We start from the raw sequence: 16,614 nt of genomic DNA on the forward strand, positions 1-16,614 counted from the left end.
GTTATTGACAAGAGTAGGATGGCATTTTGTTACACTAATGCAGGGCGTGATCCAGAACCAGAGACGAGACAAGGACCAGAGACGAGGCTAAGGGCAAGTTCCAGAGACGAGGCTAAGGGCAAGTTCCAGAGACGAAGCCGAGGGCCAGAGACAAGGACTGAGGCCGAGGGCCAGAGAAAAAGAAGGAAAAAGGGAGAATAAGTTAGGGCATGGGAGAAAGTAATCAAGGATACAAAAGAGAGACACTGTGACAGAAAGTGAGAGCACAAGAAACAGTGAGAGGAGCGAGTGAAAGAGAGAGCCGTAGAGAAATCCTTCAGCAATACAACTGATGGCCTCTGTCCCTGAATGTAATGCAGCAAAACTGCTAATCAAGATTGACAGGAATTAAAGTCATATTTGGTAGGAAAAAAAAGAAAAAAAAAGTGGATAAAGATTTGTGTTGTTTGTTCCATGTGAAGAGCGGGTGACGCAGCTTCAGACTTTTCCCAGGCACCCAGTATGTGAAGAACAGGAAACCAGCCAATGAAATGGATAAATTGCCTCTGTTAATCTTTTGTAATTCTGATCTCGTGGGTAGAAACATGACTCCTGATTCCAGAGCAAACTTCCTCTTATAGAACGGTGTAAGAAAATTAATAAAAACAGGAAATCAAAGCATTGAAATAGAAAAAGAAACACGAAAAAAAAACACCTGCTCCGTCTACTTTGTACAATGCGAGAACAAACACGGAAGGCAACTTAAGTAGAAATGTTTTGCAGAAAAGATTTTAAATACAAAAAAAAATAAAAAATGCCATGTGACCATGTCCTCGTAGACGTACAGTTGTACTGCAGACAAATTCCTATAACTGGAACACATCCGTCTACCACTACAATTTGTTGTGGTCATGGGGTCTCACCAGGCAAGAACAATTAGGCCCCCAAATTAACATTTTCATAAAGATAAATTTTAATGGTTTTAGACTGAATTTCTACCACAGCAATGTTAAAAACATTAAGGGCTAGATTTACTAAACTGCGGGTTTGAAAAAGTGGAGATGTTGCCTATAACAACCAATCAGATTCTAGCTGTCATTTATTTAGTGCATGCTACAAAATGACAGCTAGAATCTGATTGGTTGCCATAGGCAACATCTCCACTTTTTCAAACCCGCAGTTTAGTAAATATACCCCTAAGTGTAATGGAGTATTCTGCACCTCCACCATCTTAAACGGCAAAACACACATCCCTTGGTGCTTAAACAGAGTGGGCATAAGACAAAAAGCTCAAATCACGATAACACAACAGGCTGCAACTCCAGCTGCCTGACCTGCATCCGTTCCTGGAGTGGGGCGGTGGTAATATTTTAACACCGTTGCATTGGAATTTCAGGATAACAATGAACATTGTTTTTACCTTCATGGTTTATTTGAAAAAAAAAAATCCATTTTGACTTTTGTGGTTTACGAAATATGTAAGAATCCTACCACATTGACAGGACTGTACTGGAGGCAGCTACTGCCCAGATCCTGCTTCTTGTGTTAGACATTGCCAACAGCAGTAAAAAGATCTATGTGCTTAATGCCCCAGGAGTGTCAGGATACTTTCACATGAACATTGGTTCGGTCTTCAAAATGGCCGACATCGCAGGACACAAAACAAGCAGTTACCACAGAATACAGCTGGAAATTAGTATAAACAATGATTAGTTTAGAAGTAATTAAGCCAAAAGCACCACTAAAAACTGAAGTCCAGAGGGGAAAATATCTAGTTCATACAGATCGTTTATTTATTTTTTCATTTCACTGTGGCCAGTAAAGCAAATATACATAATCCGTTCTGTAAATAAATCTGCAATGCTTGCTCACGTCAGGTAACATGAAGTATTATCCAAATACACCAATGGAACACTGCCACTTAGGGGGGTATTCAATTGTCAACAATTTTTATCTTTTTATCCGCGTTAAGTCATTTTAACGGTGTTTTTTTATAATTTTCGAGCGCGTTATTTTTATCCGCGATTCAATTCCATTTTTAATGCTCAGTTCTTTTTTCATGAAACGGTCCTCTTGCGCTCCAGTAATAGGTCTATTGAAAGTATAGGGTGTGCGAGAGAGGCAGCCGCGTTAAAAACTATTCAATTGTTTTTTTTTACGCGGCGCGTTAAACAGGAAAATATACTGTGTTATCTCGCACCTCCTTGAAATCATGCAATAATGTGGAAAAAAAAAAAAAGTTAAACTTATGTTTATCACTAATGCCTAACTTGTGCAAGTTGATTTTCTTGTGAAAAAAGAATGAAATAAAATTAACTTTAAAAAAAATAATAAAAAAAATAATCACTAATTATATTTATGTATGTTTTTTGTACAAATATGAATGTAGTAATGTGTTTTGACATGGTATAGATGATTCTATGGTAAAAAAAAAAATAGTTCAATTAAAAACTATGCTAAAGAAAGTACTGTAATGTAGATATTATCAATGTGTAATGCAATCTAATGTATGGAAAAGTATGTGTTATACATGACCGCGTTAAAACTCCCCTTCACTCCCCTAAAAACTCACAAACACAATGTTTAACGTGCGGGGGCAGCGTTTCCTCTTTTTCAATTGAATTGCACCAGTTTTCCCGCTGCGGCAACTCAAAACAGTCGCTATTGCCGGCAAAAACCCGCGGGAGATTTTTTTATTTTGCGCTGCGGGGGGGAAAAAAACAAAAACTCCCTGACAATTGAATACCCTCTTTAGTGGCTTAATTAATGGGAAGAACAAAATGCAACGTACATACAGATATCTATGGGATCAGTCACACAACCATCAAACACCGCATCTCTTTTACTGTGTGCCCATTACTGACACACAGTGGAGGCGGCCATTTTGTGAGGTGGACCAAGAGACATTTCTTGCCTCGTGCCTCAATAACGTCACCGGTTCCCACACTGAATGACTGGGGGACATTGGGTCAGCCCATAAAATGGCCGCTCCCAGAGTCACAACAAAGGCATTCTCCTCCTGCCAAACTGCTGGAGATTCGCAGCATCTGTCATTTTAGACGTTACTTCCTGCAGGGCTGGGTGAGCGTTATCTTCTTCTAACACTGTCATGTTTTCAGGAACACCCGTAATATTTCCTCCTCCCCCCCCCGATACTTTCCTTTTTTAGTTGGTCTGGAAAAGCTCAATAAAGAGCCTTCCGGTTAGTACTAAGGCCTTTCCCTTCTATAAAAAAGTGGAAAAACACTGAACAAAGTTTTTCTCCAGTTTACAAGGAAAAAAAAGTCTGTGTTACTGACATTATTTATTATTATTACCAAATCGTGTGGTTGCTTGCTATAAAGCAGATAGTCTGTGGCTCTCTTAGAGTGGCACTACATATCCCAGCATGCCCTGCCACCCTTGAGACTTGTAGTTCTACGACAGCTAGAGAAGCACGGTCTGGAACCTCTGGTGAGCGTCAATTGACAACTGTCTCTAAAGTGCGGATTACAGCTCCAACCCTTTATATAATGTTTTGCGATTGTCTGCACGAGCTGGTTGTCTGCAGGGAGAGCCAATCAGAACACAGGAGTGAGGTGGTTCTGTCACCCAAATCATGGAGGCTGCCCAGTGTTCCTGGCACGATGAGATGTGAATCAGAAAAGCTTGCTGGTAGAAGTATCAATGATACTGGAAATTCCATGTAATTTCAAACGCACAACGTCAACTCGCTATTACGGCCCAGCAAAACTAACCATTAACTATCAAATGTTCTATCTACACTGCATCAATCCAGTGCTTTGGCAGGTCCCCAATTGTGTTTAATGGTCCAAAGCAGGAGATGCTTGGGTGGGGTTGTCAAGGCCCCTCCCCTGTGCGCATGCCATTGACGCAAATGACAATTTCATGGGGGAGGAGGAGCTTGACAACCCCAAACCACCTGAGCAAGAGCGAGATATATTGTCCTACTGTATAAATCTGCATGGATTAATCCCTCCATGGGCTCCATAAACATCTGTCTCTCAAATGTATAAAGCATCCACGTGCTATATTAGTATTGTGCACGTTCGTGGTTGTGTATAGTAATCTGCGTTGTATGACAATATAAATCTAAGAGACTGATGCACTCAGCGCACTTTCAGTGAAAGCAAATCAAAGGGGCTCATTCCACAAAACGTTGCTATGTGCAAAAAATGCTCTGCAATTCCTTATCAAGAAATCAGCTGCCTGCTTTCTGTTACTAAACTGGGCTAGAAAACCCACAGCCGGTATGTGACCGACCGACGAGGGATAGGATAGGTGTAGAAGACAGGTCCCGTTAAAAAGGAGCCACATGATACTTCTGTTATCAGATGCCGCAGTTTCTAAACAAGGGCGACGTGCGCTATTGTGGATCTATCACTTCACCGTTAAGGCCAATTTAAGCAGTCTTGATAAACTCTTTAAACGCTGAGAACCCATTTTTAGGGACGTTAACATGCTCTGCGTAAAAGTCAAATAATCAAGATAATCTGATTAGTAAAGAATTCCTGCTCACCGTGTGAAACGACCACACAACATAAACCAGTGCCAGCAGTTAAGATTTGGTGCTACTGTTGGTTTAAACGCCAACGCCCCCCGTCCCCCCCCTAATCGTCCACTTCTTTCAACACAGTTCTTAAGACACCCCTCTGCACTTCCTCCGCCAAAACAATATTTTGATTGAGCTCATACGGAGAAGTGAGAGGAGGACTTGGAGAGCGAGGCAGTAGGGTAGAACAAAGGCTTGGCACGTTCAGTCAGTCTGCCAAGTACACAATAACAGCGCTTTCTGTATTTCTGCCCTGGAGCCTGTGAAACGTGTACAACTTATCACCACGGAGCAGCCACTTACAATGGTCCCGAGCAGGTGTACGGCTGGCCAAAAAACATTATCGCTACCGTAAACGGACGTTGGACGAGTAATCCCAAGTGTCAGGTACCAGCCCTGTAGCGGAGGGTCCTTGCAAAGCAGTAACTTTGAGGGATGAACAATTTACACAACCTATCGATTGAATAAACTAATGACATCATTGCGGCCTCAGTGATGTCATTGGTGCTCATCGAATCGATAGGCTGCGCTCTCACCAAACATTGTTTCAGCATTCAAAATGGCTGCCTTCACGGCATGTACGCGCCAAGTCCACTTTAAATCCCTCGCTATACGTCATACGCTGTCTGACTGTTGTAAGAGGGGGTACATAATGTAATATGGGAGGGTCGTCTGGACCTTTTAAGGATGCATAGAAAATGTATGACCAGAAGGTGGAAACGCTTCCAAGTTATTATAGGCAACGATAAGGATAAGTAGTCGGTTTTGCGGGGTTGCTTAGTGCCCCCAATCATGTGATAGGAAATCAATTTACTTTAAAAGTTTTAAATGGAAAGTATAAGTAGATCAGATATAAAAGGTGAGAGTTTGAGTCAGGTATTATCACAGTAAAAGGAGTTTAAGTAAAAAAAAAAACTATAAACATAAAACTATGGAAACGTGTGCACTACACCCCCTCCATGTTCACGTGTTGACATAGGCCACGTATGAGCACCGTGAACCAGCGTGTGTAATTTTATTAGGCAGTGTTCCAGTGTTCATCAAATGCAAGACGCTAAGCTTACACACCACTGCTTATAACGCTACGCACACTAAGAACAAGGCAATACTATCCTTCTGGATGGGTCCAACATACTACTACACTCAACACATGTCCTGCACTCGGTTACACACCAAACGGCCAAAACTAACAGACTATTGTTAAAGAATGTTGGAGAAACTTTTAAAGGACCAAATAAATGAGACTATTTCACACATACACAAAAACTGTTGCATAGTAGAAAGAAAGAAAAAAAACAAAAAAACAAAACATGAAACCTCACAACAGTAACACAAAACTAAACTCACAACACCACAAAGCACAAACAGCCGTGTCTGCCCGTGGCCTCCAGCACCCATTCCACTAAACTCACCATAAAAAGTATCCAAAACACTAAATCCACTACAGTGACACAAACCACTAAACTCACAATACTATGCAGGGCAGAGATGCTGTTATATAAAGGGAGCGTTGTGTGTGATGCAGTTTACAGACAATGGAGCAAAACTAAAGTTTCAAAACAATAATAAAAAACAAAACAAAAAAAACATATGTGATGTAAACAGTCGGACTCCTTCTCTCCACTACACCCCCCCCCCCCCCCCTTCAAGATAGAAAGTTATATAATCCTTCAGAACATGGTTGTACACAAGGAGGGGGGGGGGGGGGGTATTCAATTGTTAGCGAGATTTTCTTTTTGAGCGCGTTAAGTCATTTTAACGCTGTTCAATTCCATTTTTAACGCTACATTTTTTTTCATGAAACGGTCCTCTCGCGCTCCAGGTGAAGGTCTATTGAAAGTATAGGGTGTGCGAGAGGCAGCCGCGTTAAAAGCTATTCAATTGTTTTTTAACGAGGAGCGTTAAACAGAAAAATATGCTGTTTTATCTCACACCTCTTTGGGGTGTGTTAAAAAATAAAAAACCTCTGTGAAGTATTTGAAATCATGTAAAAATGTAGAAAAAAAAGTTAAACTTATGTTTATCACTAATGCCTAACTTGTGTAAGTTGATTTTCTTGTGAAAAAATAATGAAATAAAATAAACATAAAAAATAAAATCACTAATTAATTATATTTATGTATGTTTTTGGTACAAATATGAATGTAGTAATGTGTTTTGACATGATATAGATGATTGTATGGTAAAAAATAGTTCAATAAAAAAATATTCTAAAAGAAAGTACTGTAATGTAGATATTATCGATGTGTAATGCAATCTAATGTATGGAAATGTATGTAAAACCTTTTAATTGTGTTATACATGACCGCATAAAAACTCCACTCCCCTAAAATCTCGCAAACACAATGTTTAACGCACGGGGCAGCGTTCCCTCTTTTTCAATTGAATTTCCCACTGCGCTAACTCAAAACGGTCACTATTGCCGGCATAAACCTGCAGGAGATTATTTTTTTTTTTATACGGTGGGGAAAAAAAAATAAATCTCGCTAACAATTGAATACCCCCCCAAGGAGTTACGGTCATTTTGCCTGAGCGTTGAGCGGCCGCGTCAGTGCCCTATTTAGTCAAGAAGGACAGAACTGATCTCCCGTCTGATAACCACATGCATATACGGATCCCGGGATCAGCGGACGGGCTCCTCCACAGTCTGTATACAGTTTGCGTGAAACATGACCACTGTAATTGCACTCTATATGATGTGTTGCCTTCGTGAATTACGGAACAGTATACTTCACATCAACATGGCAGCTACCACTCACATCAATGCATGCAAATAGGAAAATAAGGATCTATGTACAGAATGAGAAAGCTACAATTAACATCGCACGTGTGAAAATGCCGCCTTCCCTGTATGAGTAAAACTTCCCATTAAAACCTTTAACAAAATATCATTTTATTTTTTTTATTGTTAGATTTGTAAAATTGCAAATCTAATGGTTTGTTAGATACACACTATAAGAGTGTATCTAACTTTGGATTCCCAATGATCAATTCACATTAGTGGGGATCACAACTAGCCCCAATTGCAAAGCTCTACGGAATTTGCTGGCGCTATATAAATAAATGTTGATGATGATGGTTTATACATAACCGAGCTACTCAAACCATTTCATTCAAATCCTATACTACTGAGTCATACTAAGCTTATTCTTACACTGTGCAATATTATTCACAACCCATCGCTCCAAAGGTATCGATAGAAAATGAAGATCTGCATTTTAATAGGCAGGTAACTGTCCTCCATTACCTATCTATATATAAATGTATGCATTCATAATGCAGATACACTGCTGAATTATTAATACACCCCGTCAGCTGTTTTCTCCGCATCAGACAGAAATAAAACATTACCTGCAATTATCTGCTGACCTGTGAGCGCTGGGCCCAGTAACCCTGTGTAGTGCATTAGCCAATAATCCCTCCATTCAGTAGGGAGCAGAACCAAGGGCTCTGTTTATTAGAGCTGACTGTGCTGTAAATATAGCTGGATATTACATGTGTTGTAGCTGGCGTGCCGGCTGGTGCTGCTTATACTGTAGCAGTCGGAGCCTCTTCCTGGCAGTCAGCGACCTGTCAAGACTAAATAATGGGTGTGACGGAGCTTAGATAAACAATGGATCCAGGCTGTAATATGTGAACACCTGCAAATAAACAGTGTGTGTGTGTATATAGGAATTAAACTGTGCAGTTACTCAAGGCTGAAAAACAGGGACAAATCTGGGACAGTCCCTATGAAAAGTTAGTTCACTTCCAAGTTCAAGCTCATTGTTCTTGTGGATACCAGCAGCCAACAAAGGACCTTTAAAAGAAAAAAGGACGGACATATACGGAGAACCACTGTGACCACTGGCGCCTGTATTTTGGGAGCAGTTTTCTGCTAGGGTCAATCCACGCGCCTCTGCCCTGCCTGGATAATAGATTCCGCTGGTTCCAAGATCTGACTAACTGGCTACTGAATTCTATTTATTTTTCCCAACACAGTTGTAAACAGAAATAAACCCCCCAAAAAATATAAATAGGACACATTTTGGAGGAGATTGAACTGAATGATTCTGTTTTTTAGCATAGATTTCAGAACAGCTCTTTGGACACAGAAAATCATTCAGAAGTTACTCACTCCATGCTCTCATATTTACATGAATGTCACCCCCAATCCTAGGTCACTTAGCTGAATTGTAAACTACCATTCAAACAACAGAATGTAGGTTAGTTTAAAATACCCGTGTATCAATCATATGTGTAAAAAAAAACTTTATACATGGAACTTTAAAGGTCAATCTTTAATTTTTTTTTTTTTGGGGGGGGGGGGTTCAGAAAATGTGGATTATGCAAAATATGAAGTGATTGCAGATGCAGGATAGGTAGCACAGCGTTCATTATCATTTATAATGTGGATTGAATCAGCGTACTAAGCATTCATAACATAAACATAATATATTCACGAGTGGAAAGAAACGATCTATAGAACGCACACTAAGAGTTTCGGGGTCTAGCCTGGCACTATCCCGTGATGGTTTTCTTAATAGGATTTCTATTTTTTTACGGTCCCTACAATAATATCCATTCAGTTGATCTATAGGAAGATACAAAAAATAAAATAACACAGCGAAATTTGCAATATGATTGTGTGTTGCTTAACGGCTCTACGACCCTTATTATAGGTGTTAAAAAACCCACTCACAGTCCAGAAATTGAGCCGATATCACCAGACAAACCCTGTAAAGCGTCGGTGAAGCGGAGAAGACCCCCCCGATAAGAGCTGAACGCTGGTTGGATCGCTCTGTCCTTCACCAATACTACAGAGGTTAACGGGTGACTGAAGGATGAACGTTGACGCTTTGGAGGTTAATGCCAGTGTGACGAGGACTGGCACAGCGCTCTCCTGACCTCTCAGGAGGTAGAGAGAGGTTACACACAGACACGGGTTCTGCATTAATGAGCTTCTCCCTCCCCCTTCCACAAACTGTGCTGTTGACGGTGCAGATTCGGAGGCCTTACTAAGCTGAGTCGCTCACGGCCCTGGGCTACTCCATTGCTGCCGTCAGGCCGTTTACCCTGCAGCATCCCTCCATCTCCCCGTCCTCCTCCCACTGCTAGTGCGAATGAAAAGCCCATCCTAAGGGCACAATGTGACCCAACTACAGGCCCGACCACCTACAGGCAGCACGACATTGGCATAATGAGGGGGCATCACGGAGGGATGTACTGAAGCAGCCGGCAGGACTGACAACAGTATAACGTGACATATTGTTTAGACTATATATTCTCTTTTCAGATTTTTTACAGATCTCCCAGCAATTTAAAAGGTTTACGACACATTGTAATGATACCCGTTACATCAGATGAGCGTTTATTGGACAGTACGTTTCTATCTACAAATACAGAACATTTTTTCCCCACGAAAGTTGCAAGCGGGTATGTACAAACATCATCATCTATTTATATAGCGCCACTAACTCCGCAGCGCTGTACAGAGAACTCACTTACATCAGTCCCTGCCCCATTGGAGCTTACAGTCTAAACCCCCTAACTTACACACACATAGACCGAGAAAGCCTAAGGGCAACTTAATTTAATAGCAGCCAATTAACCTACTTGTATGGTTTTGAAGGGTGGGAGGAAACCGGAGCACCCGGAGGAAACCCACGCAAACACAGGGAGAACATACAAACTCCACACAGATAAGGCCATGGTCAGGAATCGAACTCATGACCCCAGTGCTGTGAGGCAGAAGTGCTAACCACTAAGCCACCGTGCTGCCCAAGCAAAGATATTAAGGATGTCTGAGGGTATAACTTTAACATCAAAACGGATAGAAAGTACTAAAGTACCAGCTAACACAATAACTAAAAAAGATTGGCAAACAGAATCACCTGCCACAAGTCTAATTATTTTTCAAATAAATGTTTTGTGTTTATTCCATAATTACAGTTTATTTTTCACGACGTCTAGGGCTTGTTGACAAATCTGCGTCAGGAAAATGAGTAAACGCATTCTCCGTGCGCCTACACCAATACAACCTCGTGTACGGACAGCGCTCGTTGACGGATGAGGTACAGGCTGTGCCACGGTCTAACATTTTAGGACTCAATGGTGGGAATGGCGCCACCGGCTTTTATTTTCTCCTATTTTTTATTGTGCTTATTATATGTATATTAACACGTGAAAAGTTAAAAAAAAAAAAAAAAAAAAAAAAGGGGGATAGTTGTGAACAAGCCTCTAAAGTATTTTCCAAAACACAGACTCAGTCTCTGAATTTACCACCCAGCTTCAAGCAGAGAAAACTCCCAAATCTATAAAACAGGAGCTAATTCCAAATCACTTATTTTTCCCCCCGCTTGATTCACTGAACTATCTGACAAACAAGCAGCTTTGTAGAACATGCAAAACACGTCTTAGTAGTATTTTAAAAAATAAAATCCTGTGGTAATATCTCCAAAAATGATGCAGCAATTTCTCAGAAAACATTTTTTTTTTTACATTTACATTTACCACATTGTTTGGTCATTTAACAAGCAGGAAGTTTGGTATTTGTGGCAATATTTAAAAGACGCAGTTTATTTTAAAATGAAATTACGCTCACACCTTTATAGTGCATATACATAAAGTATTGCTTTCACGGAGAGGACGTACAATATGAGACAGAGGTACAAGTGATACAGGCAAGTGATAAGTCCAAGGACTTGTAGTTTCCCATTCCTGCAATTGTACGGACTTCTATCTCTCCAAAACTTTTACTTACACATTTTTTAATGCATACATATATTCATAGTTTTGGTGTCGAAAAAGTATTAGAGCTTAAAGACCTTTACAGACTCCAAGGGCTAGATCTACTAAACTGCAGGTTTGAAAGAGATGAGATGTTGCCTATAGCAACCAATCAGATTCTAGTTCTCATTTACTTAGTACATTCTACAAAATGACAGCTAGAATCTGATTGGTTGCTATAGGCAACATCTCCACCTTTTTCAAACCCGCAGTTTAGTAAATATACCTCCAAATCTTAACCTAGTTGCACATGGTAAGATTAGTGTGGCCAATCAGTGCAAGGTCCAGACATTTTTATTAAAATCAACCTGTGTTTAGGTTTGAAGATCAAATAGGGCGCTATGTGTGGGGGACTTTGTATGTTCTCTCCGTGTTTGCGTGGGTTTCCTCTGAGTGCTCCGAGTTTCCTCCCACAGTCCATAAAATAAAAAACAATCTTAGGCTGAATGTCAGCGTTTGGAAATGTACGCTAAACCGTGGGCAAGGATCGATACCAGCTGGGCAGCACGGTGGCTCAGTGGTTAGCACTTCTGCCACACAGCGCTGGGGTCATGATTTGACCATGGCCTTATCTGTGAGGAGTTTGTATGTTCTCCCTGTGTTTGCGTGGGTTTCCTCCGGGTGCTCCGGTTTCCTCCCACACTCCAAAAAACATACTGGTAGGTTAATTGGCTGCTATCAAAATTGACCCTAGTCTCTGTGTGTGTGTGTGTGTGTGTGTGTGTGTGTGTGTGTGTGTGTGTGTGTGTGTGTGTGTGTGTGTGTGTGTGTGTGTGTGTGTGTTAGGGAATTTAGACTGTAAGCTCCAATGGGGCAGGGACTGATGTGAGTGAGTTCTCTGTACAGCGCTGAAGAATCAGTGGTGCTATATAAATAAATGGTGATGATGATGATGATGAAACGTCTTCTGTAAAGCACTGTGCAATAGGTTACCGCTATATAAATTATAATAAAGAATAAATAACAGGTGCTAAGAATTCAAAATAAAAGAATAATTGAATCCCGTCTGTTGTAACCTAATAAAAACACTTTTTTACAGAATTATAATACAAGGTCTCACATGGGTGATAGAACGTCAGACTAGACCAATAAACAATGCATTCAAAACAGCAATGTTTACATATCCAAAGCCACGTCTATAGGAGGCTCTGGGAAGTTTGAGAACAACAAAACAATGAACACGGTGCTGACACTTGTATATTGACCCACTGTCATGCTACCGTCCAGTGACATAAGGTACCGGGGGGGTTATCTGAAGCCCCCTGTAACCAGCTGCTAAGTCCAGCGCTGGCAGAGTATACCACCGGTGAATTCACAGATCACCAGTCTGCTGTGTCCTTCTGTGACACCATGTACAGTAGACTGGACATCTGTTGGAGCTGATAACGCCACTTACACTCACACAAAGCCCCTCTCATTATGTAGATCTGGTCACTTTAGATCAAAGTAGGGAATACAGGAAATAGCAGTGACATCATATAGAGAATAGGAGCCACGCTGAGCCTCTCCTTACTCACTGCCATCGCCAATCACAAGAAAACATATATAAAATCTACTGCTTTTCACATAAAACAATATTTTTTACTGCCATCAACACAAACTGGGTCTCCGACCCGCGGCTGACACCCCCTGCACAGGGCTAGGACTAATGATTTCGTCAGCTAAACATCTCAGACAGCTTGAGGAGTCGCAGGACCATGCAGTTAGAAACCTGGATCAGTAGAGAAAATAAGAGACATACTGCAACCCAGTTCCACCTAGCCGTGACCTTGGAGATTCAGTTATATTTTTCCGTATCTCCGCACACAGAGGATAAAAAAAGAGAAGTCATATTTCAATGATGCAATGTATGATTCTACCGGTGAGCTTATTGCTGCAAAGTATACTGCTGGTAGTAACAGCACAGCCATCCAATGCATGTACAAGGGAAATAAACAGCATTCGCAATGGTTTGCAAGATAATACATACAGATCATGTTTTATTTGCCACCACTGACCTATACACCATTAAGGACTATACAACTAAACATCCATAATGACATCATTAATGCCCACAGAAGCGTCTCAACTAAAAAGCCTGTAAGATACAGCCCGCCATAAATGGTGCAGATTTGGAAAATTGGGTTGTGATCCTGCAGGACTTTGTCATTAAACGTATCAAGTTCACATTTAAACACCCTCCTGGATCTGCACAATGTCATGTACTGGCTGAGTGTTATCTGTGCACTGGTCTTGTACAGTAATAAAAAAAAAAGAAAAGACTTTGTTTAAAAAATTCCAGACAATTTACCTGCAGAAAAAATGTAACTTTGGAAAGAGGTGGGGGAGGGGGGGGGGTTCACTTTTTTATTATTCCAAATAAACTGCACTTTAACAAACTATTTTTTTTTCTCTGTTTCCAGACATTTCTCCTTGTATTGACTTTTGGAAATGTCCCCCCAGGGTGTCCAGTTCAATAGACCCCATTACATTAAAGTGCCCAGTGACACTGGCCAGGAATTCTTGGACCATATGTTGCCTCAATCCCAGCGTTCCACCTTACTTACTCGCAGTTATAATGGACAACCTGGAGATATATATATATATATATATATATATATAGTCACATCACACAAGTCTTCATACTAGAACCAGCATATACACAACAGTGAGTAATTGAGCCTCAGTTAGTTGCAGATCTGTATTGTCAACCAGTCTACACCGTTCCTGTCAAACCACTGTAATAACTGTACAGCCCACCACGTCCCTCGGTGTCATGTCCATATAACCTCTATGTTTGGGTGACAGCAAATCTCATCCCGAGTGTCCTCAGCCCTGTGTCACCCACATTATACCACTGTACCCTGGCACTCGTATAACTATGGTATCCCAGGAAGTGTGACTGAAATGTCCTGTCATGGTTCTTTACCATTGTCCCTTTGGCCACAGATGTCACCGTATCCCCCTCCCCCCATATCACTACCTCTCCAATCCAGTCATATCCCCCAGTAACGACAGCGCATACTGCCATTAAGTTATAATCCGGAGTCACCCAGAAATTCTATTGCATGGCCCAATAATTGGGCCATGCAATTTGAATTAAAGCTGGTACCTCACTAGACCAGTGTGCCTCAAAAAGTCATTGTACACAAAGTCATATCAGTTTCTCCAAGAAATGTCTCTGGTAATAACACGATCAGTCACACTGCCTCCTTACAAAGGGGGCCCTGCAAACTGGACCATATACCCTTACCACCAGTAACATCCCCTCAACAGTAATGTCCCCCATGATGGTCACTGCCCCCTACACCTATAAGTGAACCCTATACCCCAGTAATGACACGAACTCCCCCCAGATACATCTCCTCTAGGGTGGTCACTGCCCCCAGCTACAACAGGGATCCTGGTACCCCAGTAGTGACACTGTAACCCCCCAGTTACATCTCCTTAGCAGTGCCCCATCTATGAGGGAACCCTGTACCCCAGTAATGCTGCTGTAACCCCCAGTTACATCTCCTCAGCACTGCCCCATCTATGAGGGAACCCTGTACCCCAGTAATGATGCTGTAACCCCCAGTTACATCTTCTCAGCACTGCCCCATCTATGAGGGACCCCTGTACCCCAGTAGTGCCCCCCGGTCACACCTCACCAGTATTGTACCCCACATATAACAGTGAGCCCTGTACCCCAGTAATGCCCCCCAGTTACATCTCCTCAGCAGTGCCCCATCTGAGGGAACCCTGTACCCCAGTAATGCCCCCAGTAACATCTCAGTAGTGCCCCCCCGAGCAACAGGAACCCCTGTACTCCAGTAATGCCCCCCAGTCACATCTCAGCAGAGTACCCCACATATAACAGTGACCCTGTACCCCAGTAATGCCCCCCAGTCACATCTCCTCAGCAGAGTACCCCACATATAACAGTGACCCTGTACCCCAGTAATGCCCCCAGTTACATCTAATCAGCAGTGTACCCCACATATAGCAGGGACCCTGTACCCCAGTAGTACCACGCAGTCATATCTCCTCAGCAGTGTACCCCCATATAGCAGGGACCCCTGTACCCCAGTAATATCTCCTCAGCAGTACCCCCCACATATAACAGTGACCCCCTATACCCTAGTAATGCCCCCAGTCACATCTCCTCAGCAGTACCCCCCATATAACAGAGCCCCCAGACCTGTCACCCCTGACAGCCCCCTCGGGTCACTCACCCCACTCGATGTAGTCGTGGATGTTCTTGTCCCGGCGCAGCGGGCAGCCGCAGCACTCATCGTACAGGCAGAGCAGTGAGTCCAGCAGGGTCTCCACACTCATACATCCCCCGGCCCCGCGGCCCGGCCGCTCCAGCACCAACTGCTCCAGCTGCCGCAGGCGGACCTCACCCGACATCCTCACACCCGCCGGGTCACACGGTCACCGGACGAGATCAGGGCCTCGGGCCGCACCGAGCACATCCCGGAGCCCGCCGGGTCACCCGCCACCCGGCCCCGCCCGCCATGTCCTGAGGAGAAGAGGGTGAGAGAGCTGGATGGGGAGACACAGAGGATCCTGCGGGCTCCGTCACACCCGGCTGGGGGGGAGGAGGAGGGAGAGGGGGGCTGTGATCTACTGAGCCGGGGGAGGAGATACTGGAGCCAGGGATGGGGGCTGTCTAATACTGGGAGGGTGTCTAATACTGGGAGGGTGTCTAATACTGGGAGGATGTCTAATATGGGGAGGATGTCTAATACTGGGGGAGGATGTCTAATATGGGGAGGATTGATAATACTGGGAGGATGTCTAATACTGAGGAGGATGTCTAATACTGGGGAGGATGTCTCATAAGGAGAGTGCAGGGGATACAAGAGGAGGATGTCTCATAAGGAGAGTGCAGGGGATACAGGAGGAGGATGTCTCATAAGGAGAGTGCAGGGGATACAGGGGAAGGATGTCTCATAGGGAGAGAACAGGAGAAGGTTGTCTTGTAGGGAGAGTGCAGGGGATACAGGAGGAGAATGTCTAATATGGGGGAGGCTGTCTAATACTGGGGAGGATGTCTAATACTGGGGGGGCTGTCTCATAGGGAGAGTGCAGGGGATAGAGGAGGAGGATGTCTCATAGGGAGAGTGCAGGGGATACAGGAGAGGATGTCTCATAAGGAGAGTGCAGGGGATACAGGAGGAGGATGTCTCATAAGGAGAGTTCAGGGGATACAGGAGGAGGATGTCTCATACGGAGAGTGCAGGGGATACAGGAGGAGGATGTCTCATAAGGAGAGTTCAGGGGATACAGGAGAAGGATGTCTCATAAGGAGAGTGCAGGGGATACAGAAGGAGGATGTCTCATAGGGAGAG

General features: G+C 43.0%; 1 protein-coding gene across 5 annotated transcripts in view; it reads right to left on the reverse strand.

The window, feature by feature from the left end:
- The window catches only part of CDC42BPA (CDC42 binding protein kinase alpha), a 149,993-nt gene extending 134,020 nt beyond the window's left edge, over positions 1–15,973 (reverse strand). For 3 of the 5 annotated variants that reach the window (XM_075204355.1, XM_075204356.1, XM_075204354.1), the window contains exon 1: positions 15,493–15,973. In XM_075204355.1, the coding sequence (XP_075060456.1) occupies positions 15,493–15,670 (178 nt within the window). In that variant the 5' untranslated portion in view covers positions 15,671–15,973. The remainder of the gene's footprint in view (positions 1–15,492) is intronic. The other 2 variants (XM_075204358.1, XM_075204357.1) reach the window with 1 other exon arrangement.
- Positions 15,974–16,614: the final 641 nt, after the last annotated feature.

The sequence above is a fragment of the Mixophyes fleayi genome, chromosome 3, assembly GCF_038048845.1.
Source record: "Mixophyes fleayi isolate aMixFle1 chromosome 3, aMixFle1.hap1, whole genome shotgun sequence".
Lineage (NCBI taxonomy): Eukaryota > Metazoa > Chordata > Amphibia > Anura > Limnodynastidae > Mixophyes > Mixophyes fleayi.